Here is a 16,662-nt window from a genome sequence, read left to right on the forward strand (position 1 = left end):
TACGCGGGACCCCCGCATTTTCCCCACTCCAAATCTCTTTTATATCATGTAAATCCTCGAGTTTCATTCCAGCTTTTTAGGCTGCATGCCATGATCTCCTCCTTTTCCCGCAAGTCAAGTGCACCATGCTTGATGTAGACGGCCTCAAGTTGAAACTACCCAGACTCCCAGCATGCCAATCATGCTATACCAAGAAAACCAAGGTATGGTTCAGCTTCTCCACGTATCCACCGTAGAAGCAACGACTGGGCCTAGTTGACCACATAACAGTGCGACAACGAGCGTCCTAAATGTGGTCCTTGTAGTAGAGCAGGAGCCAGTTGCATCACAGTCAGTCTCGATGGCAGTGAGCCTGTCTCACGCGAGTATGTGCTCAATACTGCAATTACACGCCACTGCTGACAGGAGAAGATACATCTGGGAACTGGAGCAGCAGACGCAGGAAACCCAATCGCCTGAGGCTGCGAGTGAAGCGAATACCCCGGTCTTATTAGTGCGTTCACCGGTTGTCTTCACTGCACCAGCAGAGAGATCTCTTGGAGAGCAGGAAACCCCAGCACAAGCAACACATGCATGGACGTCGCCGGCAGACCCGTCTCCTAGGGTGGTGGAGTTCTCGGGGATCAAGTATGTCCTCAACATTCCGGGTGTTTATCGTCTAACATCTTTATCTCAGCTTCATGAGCACGCTCTTTGCAGATACCAGGTGGAGAGACCAGAACGTCAGCCTGTTGCAAAACCTGTCCAAGCCCTCAGCGGTACTGGAAACCTCCATCCGAGCCAATTCTCTGCCCCCGCCGGAGGAAGCACACTTACTCTTTAACGCCTAGTAGGTAACGTGCCTGGTGCTGACTGAGACGCTTGGCTGAAGGAACGTAGTTTGAATGGCTCCCACGTGCAGAATCCCTTCTTGCTGCGCCGCGACGTCCAACAGCTCTATCATTCAGTTTTCTCGGGTGCTCACGGCGCTGCGTCCCGGCCAAATCTCCCACCCCCTCTGCAACGACTGACTGACTTCCGAGTGTTTATGATTCTTGCCATTGGAGCAGTGCCTCTTTACCGATCTGGCAGACACACGAGCCACCCATATGGATACTTCCTGGCTGCCATGGATCATGTGGATTTCAACGTACTGTCCAAGGGACTAGACTCAATACAAGACTTACTTTTAGTGGTGAGATTTGGTATATATCATCACATTGGTAGTGAAAAACTCCCTTTCAATTATTGGCCAACCAGAAAAGCTAATATTCATCCAGGAACATCCATCTGGGAGCTCACAACACTCTGCATGCGCATGTGCATCGAGCAAAACCTTCACAGGCCACCCCGCTCAAAGCCCGGGAGTCGGAGCAGCCTCCTGCATCAACAAATGCAACGACGAGTGTTCTGGGAATGCTACATGATCGACCGCTACAGTTCCATCACCCTGGACCGGCCCTTCGCGATCGCGGAGAAGGAAATCCAGATTGGCCTTCCCGCGGACGCGAGTGACGAGGAAATCGACGCCGCAGAGGCATCCGGCTCGTTTCCGGATCTCGACTCCATCTGCCGGGCGATTGCGTGTCGGAGTCCAGGCACGACGACGGAGATGTCGGTGTTCTTCCTCTGCGTACGGCTGCGGAAGATCACCTCGAAAATACACGCCAGGTTTCGGCACCAGGAGGCCCCAGTGTTGCCAGTCTACCCTGCTACGATGCTGGACATCACGGCGTCGGGGAGAATATACGGTGACCTGGAAGAATTGCTTCAGGAGCTGCAGGAGTGGCGTCTCTCAGCACCTGTGTTCCCCGCTCCGCAGAGCCTGTACCAGATGCAGGCGTGGTATGACCTGCTTCTCATGAGGGAGAGACTCTTGCTGGTGCGCAAGGCGATCGACCTGGTGCCCAAATCGGGCAACACACCCCCGGAAGATCTGCTGTCGCTCTGTCTGGAGTATGCGATTGCGACAATCCAGACATTCTGCCCGTTGTTCGACGCCAACACGATCACGTACACACGTAGCTATTTCCAGATGCTCTTCACAGCCGGGCTGTCCGTAATGTTCTGCCTCTCGTCTCTCGCGGTTCCGACCTCCGCCGTGCGGGAGCAGGCCGTTGAGGCAGTGGAGCAGAGCGAAAGGGCCCTGAAGAGGATGGGCAAGGAGCTACCGGATGCAGTGCACTACATCGCCGTTTATGAGGCCTTGCGCTCGCACGTTATTAGCAAGATGCGGACGGTGCCGAGGTCGGCTGGGGAGTGGGATGAGGCTTGTCGACACGAGCGAGCAACTGCACAGGAAGAGTTGCTAGTGCAGGGAGATGCCAATCCTTACCCAGCCAACTCCCTCGGCCTCAACCACAAACTGCACTCGAGCAACAACAATGATCCTCCGCTCGAGAATGACCCCCAGCTTGATCCTTCGCTCTTCTCGCTCGATATCTTCGACGACAGCACCTTCTGGAACACGGAATACGGACTGGGCGAGTACGCGTACGGGGATCCGCTGTTTTATTCCTCGCTGCTGCACGACGAGAGTCTATGAACATTTGCGACGATGCAGAAGACACTCTATAACATGATGCATGTATGACTGTATGATAATCTGACAAACATTCTCCCCCTATATCTATGACCTATTCACGTCGACTTGGCGACCCTCTCCCCGATCTCCGCATAATTCCTCGCCATCTGCCTCAACCCCGCCTGCAACATCGACGCATCCTGTCCACTCAACGACCACGACGCGCCCAATCGAAACCACTTCTCCAAAATATCCAATCGGCTCCCAATCCCCCCGATCCCCACAGGCTTGCCCGCCTTCCTCCCCGCCTGCAGCACCTTGGTGACCGCATCCTGATACAAGGCACTATCATACTTGCCCGGGATCCCCAAATCGGCACACAGATCATTCGACCCGACCAGCACACCATCCACGCCCTCAAAGGCCAGAATCTCCTCCGCGATCTCCACTGCCGCCGGCGTCTCAATCATAGGAATCAGCATCGTCTCGCGATTGAGCACCTCATTCTGCGTCAGGGTCGGCACATGCTGGAAGTTGAACGCGGGGAGGTTGTTGGTGCACCCGCGGGCGCCGAGCGGCGCGTACTTAGCGCACTTGACGAGGGCGTGCACCTCGTCGAGGGTCTCAATGTGCGGGACGACGACCGCCGACGCCCCCGCGTCGAGGATCCGGCTGATGTGCCAGTGGGACTTGCTGGGGCTGCGCACCACGGCTGACACGCCCGCGTAGTTGCAGGCCAGGATCAGCTGGCCCACCTGGTGCAGGTCAAGCGCCGAGTGCTCCATATCAATGAAGAGGGCGTGCACCCCGGCCATCTTGCACATCATCGGGATCTCGTTGCTGGTGAGGAGCTTGATGGACATCAGCGGGGTGATCTCGCCGGCCAGGATGCGCGTGCGGAAGGGGTTGGAGAGGGCGTAGGGGTGAGGGGGCTGGTCCGTGGGGAGGGGGGTGATGGAGCCCATTTTGGTGGCTGTCGTAGTTTGTTTGTAGGGATGGATTGGTGAGATTGCTCAAGCGTGATGTAAAGTAGAGCCTTTGTTGTGTGGGGTACTATCCAGAATGGTTTGGAGGATCCTTATAACCCGGCGGCGCTCGGAGGGCTGCCCGGAGATTTTCCAGTGCTCGTCGGAGATTTCCCGCCGCGGCTTTAGGGCACGCATCGTCCACCCTAGCATTTGCCCAGTGCAGTCCTTAGGGAATTGATTTCTTGGGTGGAAGGTATCGAGAAATGTTAATTGAAGCTGTTGCCTGATATCAGTGACTCACCTATCAACCTATACATACTATTGTCAGTATGAGCCTAAAGCATCAAGATGACCCGACTCACAACACTACGCACTTCACCAATCTACATCGTAAATCTTCTCGGTACAAAATCTGAGATTTCTCTCATAGACACTACTATCCCTTTACCCCCCGGGCAACAGGCAGCCCCCGACAATGCCACCTGACCACCTGCACGACCCCCTCAATACTATCCGTGATAAACAACGAGCACCCATCCACGCCCCCAAACGTACAATTCGTCAAATTCCTTCCACCGCCCACCGCACTCACGATCCTCGCCTTGGGCACCCCCTCCCTATCGACGACAAACACCGATGCCAGACTGGGATGGCACATAAAAAGATTCCCCTCCTCATCGACGGCCAGCCCGTCGGGCCCCGCGCACCCGAATGACTGGAAGAACAACCCCACCTTGCTGGTGGTGCCGTCGGCATGCAGCGGGAGGCGCCACACGGCGTTGGCCCGCGTCATGGCCACGTACAGGAACCGCTCGTCGGGGGACAGAGCCAACCCGTTCGGGGAGACGCCGTTGGCGATCAAAGTGTCGAGCTTTCCCGCCGGGGTGAGGCGGTACACGCGCCCCGTGGGGTCGGAGAGGCCCGTCTGGCCTTGGTCCGTGAAGTAGAGGTCGCCCGTGGAGGCGATGATCAGGTCGTTGGGGCCTTTGAAGCGCTCCAGGTTACGGCGGGGCAGGAGGGGGCTGACTCTACTGGTGGAGGGGTCGAAGAGCAGCAGGCCCTGTGGGTCCTTTGGTTAGTGGTCCTGAAAGATGCACGCACTGCACTAGAGGGAGGTGAGGTGGGCGGGTATGCCTTACCTGCTTGTAATCCGCCACCACGATGCACCCGTCCTCACGCACCACCAGCCCATTGGGCTCGCCGTCCCACCGAACACATTCGCTCACATTTTTGTCAATGTCCACTTTCAGGATCCGGCCGTGCGGGATGTCGACGAGGTACAGGTCCCCGTTGGAGACGTAGGTTGGCGCCTCCAGGAAAATATCCGACGCGGGGTTGGCGGATCCCGGGCGCCATTCTGTGGGCTGACCGGTGCACCGGAGGGAGTCCGGGATGCGCACATAGACCTCGGCTTGGATGATTGGGGGCGGAGGATAGAAGTTCATCGTGGTGGTTAGGTCCGGGCACTGGTTGTCGCGAAGAAACGGCGGCGGATGATGACTGGGCTGGGAACGGGGATAAATATCGACGCAGTTCATTGGGGCTGGCCGGGATTTCTCCGACGAGGGATGTCGAGCGGGGGGTGCATTAGGATTGTGGTCAGGGTTGGCATAAGCTGGGGAAATGCGGGGCGAGGGAATGGTACAATGGAGAAGATCTATATTTCTCATGCGTCCGTGGGGTGAAGTTGAGCAAGCATTTGCAGACGCTAACCATCACGATGGGTCTCATTGCAGACGCGAGAAAGGCTATGAAGGATGCCCCCGAGGGCACATTCAATCGCCATGTTCTGTTCTGTACATGTGTGTTTGCTCTCGCTGGAGTATCGAAGGGGTTCGATGAGGGTAAGTGGTATCACTTTACCTAGGTATTGCTTCACCTAAAGAGTGTGTAAAGTGCTGATATCTCCCGTGCATGCCAGGAAACATCGCATCTCTAGTCTCGCAGTCTCACTTCAAGGTTCGATTTGGCCTTGACACGCAGAGTCCCACACAATACTCCAATACCAAGGGCTGGATTGTTTCCATCGCCACCGCCGGTGCTGTCTTTGGATGCCTTGGGGTAAGACTAGCCATGGAGCAGTCTTGGCTTAATCTGACTATGAACCAACTCTAAAACAGTGCTCGCCCGTCAATGATCAGCTAGGTCGACGCTGGACCCTCCGGATCTTTACCCTCGTTTATTTGGCAGGCATTCTCGGTCAAGGCCTCTGTCATGGTAATCTATCTGGTCTGTATGCCTCGCGATTCATCGCGGGGCTGGGTATTGGACCTCTCTCAATTGTGCCGCCTGTCTACATCACCGAGGTAAGTTGTACAATCCGCCCCATGTTCCTGTTCTCAACTGTCATTCACATTCCAGATCTCGCCGAAAGTCATTCGCGGACTTCTCACCATCCTGTTTGCATCTTGCCAACAACTAGGCGTGGTGCTGGGATTCTTCATCAATTACGGAGTCACAAAACAGTATCCGGGCGTGGACATACAATGGATGCTCCCTACCCTCCTACAACTGGCTGCGGTGGTTATCTGGATCACGGGCTCCTTCTTCTGCTCCGAGTCACCCCGCTGGCTCCTCCTGCGTGGAAGATCAGACGAGGCAACCACAGCGATGTCTCGCCTGCGCGGCCTCCCTCGAGATCACCCCGTGGTCCAGAGCGAACTCGCAGGGATGGACGCACAGATCCTCCACGAAATGGAATCCACCAGCAACGCCGGCCTGCTCGACCTACTGAAAGAAACTTTCGTCCCCGTCGAGAACCGCCGCCGATTCTTCCTCATCTTCATGGCCACCCTGTTCTCGCAGTGGTCCGGCGCCAACGCCATCACGCAGTACCTGCCCAGCATCTTCGCCTACCTGGGCATCTCGGGCGACGAGACCACCTTTCTGACTACCGGCATTTACGGGATTGTCAAGTTCACCAGCACGGTGTTCTTCGCCCTGTTCATGGTCGACATCCTCGGCCGGCGGCGGTCCCTTCTCGCCGGCATCGGCCTCCAGCTAACCACCCTGGTCTTCGTGGCCGCGTACCTCGGCGCCACGCAGACCATGTCTACGGCCGAGATTCGGGCATCTGCCGGTGCGTCGCGGGCCTCGACCGCCGCCATCGTCGCCATCTTCCTCCACGCGGTCGCCTGGAGCATCGGCTGGTTCAGTATCCCGTACCTGGTCGGGTCGGAGGTGTTCCCCATCCGCATCCGGTCGCTCAATGTCTCCATCTCCATGGCGCTCCATTGGGCCTTCTACTTCGGGTGCTCCCGCGCGATGCCCAGTCTGTTGGCGGCCACGCATCAGTGGGGGGCGTTTGTGTTCTTCGCCTGCGTCTGCTTGGTGTCTTTGGTTTATGTTTACTTCGCGATGCCGGTGAGTCGCCCTTGTTCGCTGGGCTCTGTTGAAAGTCTTGCGGGGCTAATGTGAGTAGGATACGACGGGAAGGTCGCTGGAGGAATTGGATGGTCTTTTCCAGCGGCCCTGGTATACAGTGTATCAGGTCGCGTACAAGTCAGTGCAAGGCGCGGAGGGCGAAATGATGGAGCCCAAAGCTGAGTGGAGTGGGAGGGCTCAGCATGTGGAAGAGGGCAGCACGAACTAGTGACAGGTTCAGACGTTGTTTGAGTGTGCTCATGGAAAGCGCAGATACATGGTTGGATTTATGGATACATCAAAGCCTCTCAAGGGAGGAACATATCACTGCGCTCCTCACTTGCTTCTGCCTGTGTAATCAGGCGTCAAAATGCAAATAGTCCAATCCATGAAGCTATTCCCGCGAAGACCCACCCAGGGAAAAACCGCCAGAAGCAAAAAACGACAACAGTCGGATTTGAACCGACGCCTCCGAAGAGAATAGATTTCTAGTCTATCGCCTTAGACCGCTCGGCCATATTGTCTTGTATGCTAATGTCATTGCAATTTGTCTACATGTTGCTAAGACACGCGAAGCTTTAAATGAATCCAGAATAACCACCCCGACCACAACGCAACATTCCACTTCCCTACTAAACCCTATCATACAGCCGGTCCATCTCAGCTATATTCTTTCCGCGATCAAGGATCTGGCTCGGATGATACACCACGAAGATTCCCATCATGATCAGCATCAGCGCCGCGTCGAAGACATAAGCATACGCCTCATGGCTCTGCAGCGACCCCGCCGAGCCCTGCGCATACTCGATGACCCGATAGAGACAGCGAACCAGAATCAGCCCGCTGGCCGCGTACAGCACCCACAGATATCTCCTCCACGGTACGCACAACGTCATCGCAGTCGACGTCGGGTTCGCGGTGATGCGCCTGTGGAAGACGACGGCGACGGTGACAAAGAAGCCGAAGAAGAGGATCTGCACGACCAGGCCGACGATGATCACGTTCTCGCCCAGCTTGAGCGTGCTGCTGGTCTTGGCGCTGGAGAGGATACCACCGCCTGCGAGACATTGTCAGTTCCAGTTTGCGGAATAGAGTCCGGGGAGGTGCATCGTACCGCCGCACTGCATCAGAAAGGCGAGCACGTCCCCGAGGACGAAGATCTTGGTCATCCAGCGCGCGCGAATAAAGCACCGCGAGTCGCCGTCAGTCAGGGTGACGATGCGGCCCAGGATCATGTAGATGGAAGCAGCGAAGAGCGACGGGGCGATCAGGATGAAGAGGCTCTGGAGGGCGTAGGGCATGACGCTGTAGTTCGGTTTCTGGTGGGCGCTCACGGCCCGCGCGACGTACCCGATTGTCTCGACTGTTGCGACCGCATTAGCTGAGTCTTGGGTTGGAGATGAAAGACGAAGCTCATACTTAAGCCGCCGATCACAAAGGCTGTGAAGAAGTATGCGCGCTTCCGAATTAGCAACCAGAGATGGTACGCGGTGGCACCGAGGAAGAGAAACAGCGCCAGCAGGGCGCACGTCACGGACGGTGTATAAGCATAAAGGGTTGTTTCCGTCATTTCGATTGTTTTGGTCTGGATCGGTGAGTATAGAGTAGGATCGAAGTCAGGGTTAAACACGCAGAATTGAGGTGCGAATGCTAAATATATGTACGACACAAACTTCAACTCTTGAATCAAGCTTTGCGAGTGTGCAGGCAGCAGTGTATAGATCTTCAAGAACAATTCTAAAATTGGTACTCTGGTCCACTGCATGTTTTGGGATAAGAAGAGCTGTAGTCGACCGACATCGTGACTCTAGACCCTCTTGTGCGAATACGAAGCCGAACCCGAGTCCGAGATCACTTGGAGATAAGATAATCGACGGGTCGAGCCAGTCGAGCCACGCAGCTGGCTGTGTTTACGCTTCCGTATTCGTGCTCGAACTCGCTTCAAATGCCCTGGTCCCGTTCTTTAGACTTTGAAGTTTCAAGCTCATGATTTTTTTGTCTGCCTAAATATGCTACACTCAGCGCGCTCCTGGTAAAGGCGTATCTCGGTTTCGACGCGTCTGGGCATGGCAACGCTATTCCCTTGAAGAAAAAACAAAGGGGGAAAAACAGAAAGAAAAAAAAAAAAATCCTTGATGCAAACTCAGAGTTGAAAATTTCTGGACTTCAGATGTTTAGCGTAAGGTTCCTTCGGAAACGGTGTGTCGGAAATGATCAGCTTCTATCTTGAGCATGGATAGAAAACCGGACTTTCCAAGGGTATATAAACTGGGCAGCCGCGCCAATCACTCCGTCCTTTCGATATTTTTCGCTCAATATCCCTTATCATCGAGCTATCCAGCAATATGAGATCTTCCCAACCGTCTCAAGGACGAACCATACGCTCAACTCGACAATCAGATCTTTCGAATTTCTTGGGGAATGCGTTTATCGCCAGTCAATGACCATTCGAGGCCGCAGCGTGACCCCCCCAAGGATAATTGAATTACTTCAGCATTTATCCTGGCAGAAAAAAAATGAGACGAGCCTGGCAAGGGCACTGGGGTATGGCAGAAGACACACGCCGGACAGGAGTGGGAGCGGTACTGGGTACATCGAGTTAATAGCATGAGGTGATCATATTCACCGGTTTCCCTCCTTTATCTTCATCTATATGATAAGGAGATTCATCATCACAGGGACCAGCCACACGTGGTGGCAATGAATGGCTGGAGCATTCATGTGGAAATAGCACCGTTCTCATGGTACTTCAAGTGAATATCGCAATCGGAAGCCAGACCTGTACATACGGCCCTCATGAGAACAGAACTCCTCCCACAACACACTCCGTCATTCAAAACATAACACTTATCACCAGCTAGTCCAATCCAATATCAACCTCCTCCTCTACTCTACAACTTCCCACCATCTCCACTCCCACCCACCCACCGAAATCAACCTCCCTCCACAAAATCAGACCAAACCCTCAAGACAACCACCGCAATGACCCAGATCGCCGCCCTCATCAACCAGCTCGCAGTCCTCACGTTCACCCTCATCATGACCACCAACCTCGCTCCAGGAATCAAACGCCATCTCACCGCCATCACCGACTCCTCGCCCCTCGCCGCGGGCCTCCTCCTCTACTGCAGCATCTCCTACCTGATCAACCACAGCCGCTGCGGCCTGCTCGTGTCGACCTACTTCGCCCAGCTCTACTCGACCATCGCGATCGACTACCTGTGGAACCTCCTGTTCTGGAAGACCCTCCCTGCGACCGGGCTCTGGGCCCGAGCCCTGAGAGACGAGCTATCCTTGCGCAAGGATCTGTGTGTCTGTGAGGGAGCGGCCACCGTGATCCAGTGGTGCTTCGATCCATACGCGCGGGTGCTGCTGGTGTGCGAGTGGATGGGCTTTCTCTGCGTTGGGATCTATTCGACGGTCATTGCGGCCAAGGCGGTTTACCGGCTTCTCGGTGAAGGGCATACATGGTAAAGCTCGGAGAGGAGGTACTGGATGAAACAAGTGTGAAGAAGTGAGATCCAAGGGATGATGTGCTTTGTTTACGACATGGTGAGACTGGGGTAGAGCAAGGCAGTCGGGAGATACTGGCAGGCGAAGGGTTGCTGGCCTGGCGCCGGGTGTGACCTTGTGCCATTACACCTGTACTATCCAGCTTGCATGCTACTGAGACTGATTTTGCGACTTTGATGGAATTAGTTGACCAGAATGAGACTACATTTCTAAGCAATGGAGTTAGTGGAGATAAAGGACAGTCACGGCACCCTCGGGTTTTGAACCGAGTCTAACTCCGACGCTATCCTCGATGGTCGCTTAAAGTACATCATGGCATTCGCGAGTTTCTCTTGGCTGGGCTTAGTGTCTTGTTGGTCTTATAAGCTCTGACACAGTCTGACAGCATCAAATCCCTACAGACCCTACTGCGACGAAGCCGAAGCATGGATATTATAAATACAGCTCGTCATTCCATCCGAATAAATGCACTCCACCAGCGTTTACCAAAGAACACACTCACACACAGACTCCAGACAGGAAAGAGACCAAACCCCAAAATGACCGTTCAAGACCACTCCACCATCACCACCTCCAGCTCCTCCAGCGCCCGGCGTCCGCAAGACCATGCCCTCATCGGCCAAGCCGCAAAGATCCCCGCCGCCGCCCCCGAGCAAACCATCTCCATCAGCCCGGTGATCCTGCCGGCTCCCAACCGCATCATCGACCTCCACATGCGCATCACCGCCCCGAGCACCACCGCCAACAGCCCGGGGCCCCTCCCCCTCATCCTCCTCTCGCACGGCCACGGCTTCTCAAACCACCTCTCCTCGCTTCACGGCTACGGCCCACTCGCCGACTTCTGGGCCGCGCGGGGCTTCATCGTCGTTCAACCGACCCACCTCAGCTCCAAGTCCCTCAGCCTCGACCCCTCAGTCGCGGGCGCCCCACTGTTCTGGCGCTCGCGCGTGGACGACATGAAACTGATCCTTGACCACCTGGCGCTCATCGAGGAGCTCGCCCCGATGCTCAAAGGCCGAGTGGACCACACCCGCATCGCGGTGGCCGGCCACTCGATGGGGTCGCACACGGCCGCCATGCTCCTGGGGATGCGGCTGACGGACCCGGCCGACGGCCGCGTGGTCGATCTGTTCGACCCGCGCATCCAAGCGGGGGTCCTGCTGACGCCGATCGGGAACGGCGGGGAGGCGCTCAGCCCCGCGGCGGCCGAGCGGTACGCCTTCCTGCGCGACTCGAGCTTCGCGGAGATGCGCACCCCGGCGCTGGTGGCGGTCGGCGACGCCGACGCGTCGCCGCATCTGACGGTGCGCGGGCCCGAGTGGCATGCCGATGCGTACGTGCACGGCCCCGCGCCGAAGAGTCTGTTGACGGTGGCGGCGGCCACGCATGGGCTGGGCGGCATCGCGGGGTATGATGCTAGGGAGACGACGGATGAGAGCGTCGAGCGGGTCGGCGTGGTGCAGCGGGTGACGTGGGCGTATCTGCGGGCGAGGCTGTGCGGGGACGAGGAGGCGTGGCAGGAGGCGGTTAGGGTTGTTGGGGCCGAGCTTAAGGGGTTGGCGAGGGTGGAGTCGAAGTGAGGTGGCAGCGTCCAGTGGTGCAGGACCGGAGTGTTACGATTGAACAGCAGATAGTGTTATTCCTGGTACTCGCTCCGTCTCGTTGGAATCTAGATTTGAGCTGCAAGTTTACCAGGGGGTAGATACCGGACCTGACGGAGTGGATGTGTGGTTATCCAAAGAACAAGGATTGATATTCAGCTTCATTAACCATCATGCCCATCCCCAAAGCACACGCTCAACATAACGCCCGCCGCTGAACTACCGACAAGACACCACCCCGCCCTTCCGCCCATACCTGGCCGCCAGAAACGACTTATGCACCTCGGACACATTCACCTTCGACGAACCCCCCATCAGCCGCTGTACCGCCAGCTGCGCCGACCGCACACTGTACTCGGTCATCAGCGCCGTCTCCTCGGGAATCTCCACGTACTGGCCCACTAGCGCCAGATTCACCAGATCCGAGGGGGTGATATCCGGCCGATCGCCGGGGTCGCGTTTAAGGAGCGGCGACAATCCCAGCGGGAGGACGTAAGGCACCGTCCTGGCTTTGGGGATGATCTGGGCGGGTGGGATGTTGAGGCTGCTGAGGAGCTCGGCGAGGATCTCGTCGCCGCTGCATGCGGGCATGGGTTTCTGGATGTGGTGGCCCGGTGCGTCCGGCGTGAAGCCATAGCCTAAAATGGAGCGGTGGGATTCATCGTGCTCTTGCTGCGCCTGCTGGGGAAAGACGAGCTTCAATGACCAGTTGCTCTCTGCGATGGTGGCATCGACGGCGGGATGGGTGCCCAGGACGCGGTGGTGGAGGGCGTTGAACTCGGCTTGCGGCAGGTGGATGACGAACATCCCCAGGCGCGATTCCGGGAGATGGGTGCAGAAAGAGGCCGGGTTGCCGCACTGCGAGGATTTCCTGGCGAGGGCAACCCACAGCGCCCAGCTGGGATCGTCGAGGAGGCTTTGGGTGCTGGTGGAGAGGGCGGGCGGAGGGCTGACGGGGGTGCCGGTCGCGATGCCTGATGCGGCGGAGCCGAGGGTCACGATAAGGATGTCCTCTGCGCGTACAGGCAAGACCATAGGATTTCCGCAGGGGTCAATCGCTTGGATTCCGCTGGCGGTTTGAGGATAGTGGTCCGGGTGGAAGTGGATATCGGTGACGTGGAGGTTGTGAAACTCGACCCCCTGGTTGCGAAGGTAGGCTCGCAGCGGCTGGAGGACGGTCTTCCGTAGGGAGAGTTGCAGTGGGTCAGCGATCTGGATGCTGTTGCCGATGACCTCGTCCAGGTATTTGCTGATGTAGCGATGGAACTCGACGGCGGAGTGCGATGGGCGTAGGCCAAAACTGGAGCCCGACATCACCCCCTTTAGCATCGGGTTCCCCAGCCGGAGACAGGATGCGTCAGGGAAAGACGGGATTTACCTTGATGAGAATAGCCTCCAGAAGTAGGTGTCGAAGAAGGACTCATCGAACACCAACTGAATGCTCAGCCCCTCGTATGCTTCCTCGTCCTGCAGGAGGAAGTGGAGGATGTCCTTGCGGTTCTTGCGCCAGACCTGTTTGCGGCCGAGATGACCGAGGAAATGGATCGGCTCTGCCATGAAGGCCTCGGTGCGGTCTCGGGTGCATGTCGCAGGGGTTTCGTCATGGTGGAAGGCGGGTACGCCGAGGGGTTGAGGCCGATGCGGCTCTTGGGCTGATGCGCATGGCAGCTCCTGGCAGTGACTCGTACTAGACGTGATCAACCGCTTGCGTGTCGACTTGGTATTTCGGATAGTGCCACTAGGCTGTCGCTGACCCCTTGAGTCGAGGATACGGATTCGATTGCCGGGGATCTTGGCCTCATTTATCAGACAAGAGGCAGCAACCAAGGACTCGACCCCACCACCTATCAACCACACTGTATGTGGTCGACGATTTCGAGTGGTCATGATGGTGTGTGCGTAACATGTGAGCGTTGGGAAATGATCTCCTGCCTGCCAATCGAGGTTGGGGATTGGCAGGGCCTGATTTATACATCTCTTGCGGGGGGCTCGTGATTCCTCAGTGACTCAGCCCTGTCAGCTCACCTATTCGTGAAGGCAGATCTGGTGCCCTGGTTCAGCCGAATAAGGCGTGGGCCGTCGCGGGCACAGCCCAGACATCGGCTAGAACTGCCTGGGCCTTCGCATTCCCCTCGTCTCCGATCCAGCTCTACTGACATCGTGTTGAGAAGGGTGAAAAGACCGAGTCTCACGTCTCACAGGAAGACATGGTTCCGAGTGTGGAGTGTGAGAAGCGGTGAATGGGGGAGGGGATCGACGGCCGCGAGGGCTTTGTAGTGGGGGGTCGCGTGACGGGCCAATGTATGGATGCGGCGAACCCAAACCATAAAACCCCGCGTATTGCATCCATGGCTACAGGCCATTTCCAGTAAAAGGCTGAAGCCTCAGCATGATCACCCTGATCTCCCCCTTCATGCACCCCGTATATCACATGAGAATGATGAGCAGTTCCCGGGGTCGGGTTGCTTCCCGAATATCAAGTTCTCCAGCCCCCAGATCACTATATTATTCATTGTTGGCTCGTAAACCAGACAATGAATCGTACTTGACTTCTGTTGCGAGCTCCAGTTTTACGATCAAGATGAACGGCTGTGCTGCACGAATACCTTCTCGTGCAAAAGGTCGTCGAATGTCTGTTCACGAACCATGTCACCGCCCTTCGTACAACGACCAGCCACCAGCAGCCCTCGCCCGCCGCCTTTGAGGGCTCCAGCCTGGGTCCACGCCGAGTATGGAACCCTCCCGCCTAAGCAGGACGAACTTCCACTCTATCTTTGTGTTCTCTACATCATCGTCCTGTCGATAACAGTGTTCATGCTGTAAGTCGTGGCTCGTTAGCTGAGTCTTCACTTGAATGCTGATCGCGACCAGGGTCATCGTCAAACGCCGCTACGAGGCAGACTTTACACCCCCAAACACTGCTTTCGAGCCCATCCTCCCGTACACGAGTCGCAACTCGGAGGAACGGCGACTGCTCTACTTCCAGCAGAGCGTGGTGAAGGATCTCTACGGAGACTGGTGGGCTTCCATCCAGACGGAGCGGAGCAGACTGATGGGCTATAACAGCCCTGCTATCTGGTGAGTGCGGGTCGCGGATGTCGAGCATTGTCGCGTCTGAAATAGCAAGCCACTGACGTCGTGTGTAGCCCCATCTGCCTGGAAGTCGTCACCAAGATGCAACTGATCTACCTGCTCCCATGCAGACATGTCTTCCACGATCGCTGTCTGGATGGCTGGGTTATGAGTGGCAGGAACACATGCCCGCTGTGTCTGGATATCATGGCGAGGCCCGGGAGGAAAGAAATTGTGTAAATAGGTGGATGTATAAACCAGAAGAATTACAAATAATGGGGTCAAAGGGTGATATATTGACTCGTACGTACATATGGTTGGATTTTAGCATAGCCACGCCAGACACCACCGAACGCGACCAAGAAGCTATTTTCGCGTGTCGAAGGAGGCACCGTCCAGGCTGCCAAACAGCCCATAAGGGTCATATTGCCTCTTCAGTTTCTGTAAGCGTGGTAGATCGTCCTCGCCAGAGTATTCTCCACCGTCTTTCGGCCCTGAACAGATTAGTATCGTACAGTATTTGCCCCCCTGTGATAGGGGACTCTCAAGCGGCGGAACATACCACCATCTGCCTCACTGCTTTTCGTAGGCCCTTCCTGCCTCCCCTGAGGATACACCCTAAAGACCAACTCAGTGGCAAGACCGAACACCCCTCCGGCATGGTGCAGCGCCCAAAAGAGATCGGGCTTCTCCGTGCTCGACGTTGTGACAATGCTCCCATCCGCCAGGACTATCTTGACACTCACTAAATTGTCGGTAATCGGGCCAGGGCACCCCGTCAACCAGCCACTTCCTGCTCCAGTCCCTGCGTCGGCTGGAGTATCATCCCCGGTGACCGGAACGACCGTGAGGCCCGATGCGCCCGCAACGCCGACGAGATCCTCCCATCTCGCGCCTCCTTGAGCGGCCAGTGTGCGTGATGCCGGATCAACCACCACTTTGGACATGCGCGCCAGGCTGATGACGATCCCCCCCTCCTCCCCCGATGAACTACTCGTTGCAAAGGCGCCACCGTGGACGACAATCGGGATGTGGTGTTTACTCGCGTAGCTGAGAACGCGCGAAACCTCGTCGGTGGTCGTGACTTGCACGATGGCGCCCTGCCTCTGTCAATCATGACACCAGCTTAAATGCATACAGACATACCGACTCGGCCTCACCCAGCTCGAGACCGCGAACGCGCTCCGCGTAGTCCCCATCACCTGGGGTGTGCACCTCCGCCCGGGTGTCCTGCAGCGTCGCTTTCAGCTCGATCGCGCGTCGGCACGAAAGACGGGTCATCTTGCATAGGTCAAAGTACGCTAAGCTTGCGTTTCGATCGCTGCGGCAATGCTGCTACAGAGCTCAAAAGCAAGCTGTCAGGAGCTCGGAGGAATCCACCGAGCAGAGCAACAGCTTCCTCGGACGGAATTTGGTTCGGCGGTGGCGAGGTTCCCGTCAAACCAGACGCTCTGACCGAACCTTATACACTCGCGACCGAACAATGAACCACAGGGCATTACGAGAACCGCAAGGTTTACCGCGGTCGTTCCAGACCCGTCGACACCCATCGACGAGACTCCGCATTTTCCCCGGTCGTCGGCTCCGAGCTTTGGAGGATACCGCTTGGCAAGTGGGATACGAAGGGATTCTCGTGTATTCT

The 16,662-nt window shown here is 56.6% G+C and overlaps 10 protein-coding genes and 1 non-coding gene across 11 annotated transcripts; 5 read left to right on the top strand and 6 right to left on the bottom strand.

Moving 5' to 3' along the window:
- Positions 1-671: 671 nt before the first annotated feature.
- Positions 672-2,572, top strand: BO72DRAFT_520010 (fungal specific transcription factor domain-containing protein). Its single transcript, XM_040949714.1, has 3 exons — positions 672-829; positions 880-1,205; positions 1,260-2,572. Exons 1-3 carry the CDS (start codon positions 681-683, stop codon positions 2,522-2,524), a joined length of 1,740 nt encoding a protein of 579 aa, XP_040804812.1. The 5' UTR covers positions 672-680; the 3' UTR covers positions 2,525-2,572.
- A 47-nt stretch (positions 2,573-2,619) lies between these two features.
- On the bottom strand, positions 2,620-3,468 carry BO72DRAFT_421820 (HpcH/HpaI aldolase family protein; the record flags this gene model as incomplete). Its single annotated transcript, XM_040942782.1, has 1 exon — positions 2,620-3,468. One exon carries the CDS (start codon positions 3,466-3,468, stop codon positions 2,620-2,622), a length of 849 nt encoding a protein of 282 aa, XP_040804813.1.
- A 439-nt stretch (positions 3,469-3,907) lies between these two features.
- On the bottom strand, positions 3,908-4,916 carry BO72DRAFT_370166 (SMP-30/gluconolactonase/LRE family protein; the record flags this gene model as incomplete). Its single annotated transcript, XM_040940945.1, has 2 exons — positions 3,908-4,531; positions 4,611-4,916. 2 exons carry the CDS (start codon positions 4,914-4,916, stop codon positions 3,908-3,910), a joined length of 930 nt encoding a protein of 309 aa, XP_040804814.1.
- Positions 4,917-5,191: 275 nt separating this feature from the next.
- On the top strand, positions 5,192-7,063 carry BO72DRAFT_370294 (putative transporter; the record flags this gene model as incomplete). Its single annotated transcript, XM_040940956.1, has 5 exons — positions 5,192-5,315; positions 5,393-5,532; positions 5,592-5,777; positions 5,833-6,834; positions 6,893-7,063. The coding sequence occupies 5 exons, from the start codon at positions 5,192-5,194 to the stop codon at positions 7,061-7,063; spliced, it is 1,623 nt and encodes a 540-aa protein (XP_040804815.1).
- A 213-nt stretch (positions 7,064-7,276) lies between these two features.
- Positions 7,277-7,358, bottom strand: BO72DRAFT_t57. Its single transcript has one exon. It is a non-coding gene; the product is annotated as a tRNA-Ser (tRNA).
- Positions 7,359-7,466: 108 nt separating this feature from the next.
- On the bottom strand, positions 7,467-8,404 carry BO72DRAFT_492793 (RTA1 domain-containing protein; the record flags this gene model as incomplete). The annotated part of the gene is made up of 3 exons (XM_040948324.1): positions 7,467-7,891; positions 7,949-8,197; positions 8,254-8,404. 3 exons carry the CDS (start codon positions 8,402-8,404, stop codon positions 7,467-7,469), a joined length of 825 nt encoding a protein of 274 aa, XP_040804816.1.
- A 1,412-nt stretch (positions 8,405-9,816) lies between these two features.
- Positions 9,817-10,308, top strand: BO72DRAFT_492794 (uncharacterized protein; the record flags this gene model as incomplete). The annotated part of the gene is made up of 1 exon (XM_040948325.1): positions 9,817-10,308. The coding sequence occupies one exon, from the start codon at positions 9,817-9,819 to the stop codon at positions 10,306-10,308; it is 492 nt and encodes a 163-aa protein (XP_040804817.1).
- Positions 10,309-10,886: 578 nt separating this feature from the next.
- On the top strand, positions 10,887-11,927 carry BO72DRAFT_492795 (alpha/beta hydrolase family protein; the record flags this gene model as incomplete). Its single annotated transcript, XM_040948326.1, has 1 exon — positions 10,887-11,927. The coding sequence occupies one exon, from the start codon at positions 10,887-10,889 to the stop codon at positions 11,925-11,927; it is 1,041 nt and encodes a 346-aa protein (XP_040804818.1).
- Positions 11,928-12,257: 330 nt separating this feature from the next.
- On the bottom strand, positions 12,258-13,805 carry BO72DRAFT_342907 (uncharacterized protein; the record flags this gene model as incomplete). The annotated part of the gene is made up of 2 exons (XM_040940635.1): positions 12,258-13,248; positions 13,327-13,805. Coding segments are annotated over 2 exons (1,470 nt in total), but the record flags the coding sequence as incomplete, so codon positions are not given.
- A 526-nt stretch (positions 13,806-14,331) lies between these two features.
- Positions 14,332-15,276, top strand: BO72DRAFT_444832 (RING finger protein). The gene is made up of 3 exons (XM_040943910.1): positions 14,332-14,767; positions 14,820-15,026; positions 15,095-15,276. The coding sequence occupies exons 1-3, from the start codon at positions 14,595-14,597 to the stop codon at positions 15,258-15,260; spliced, it is 546 nt and encodes a 181-aa protein (XP_040804820.1). The 5' UTR covers positions 14,332-14,594; the 3' UTR covers positions 15,261-15,276.
- A 30-nt stretch (positions 15,277-15,306) lies between these two features.
- On the bottom strand, positions 15,307-16,495 carry BO72DRAFT_483455 (FAD-binding oxidoreductase). Its single transcript, XM_040947804.1, has 3 exons — positions 16,167-16,495; positions 15,583-16,120; positions 15,307-15,514 (listed from the first exon to the last, which is right to left on the bottom strand). The coding sequence occupies exons 1-3, from the start codon at positions 16,299-16,301 to the stop codon at positions 15,387-15,389; spliced, it is 801 nt and encodes a 266-aa protein (XP_040804821.1). The 5' UTR covers positions 16,302-16,495; the 3' UTR covers positions 15,307-15,386.
- Between the last annotated feature and the right edge of the window lie 167 nt (positions 16,496-16,662).

Source organism: Aspergillus fijiensis (genome assembly GCF_003184825.1).
Source record: "Aspergillus fijiensis CBS 313.89 unplaced genomic scaffold BO72scaffold_7, whole genome shotgun sequence".
NCBI lineage: Eukaryota > Fungi > Ascomycota > Eurotiomycetes > Eurotiales > Aspergillaceae > Aspergillus > Aspergillus fijiensis.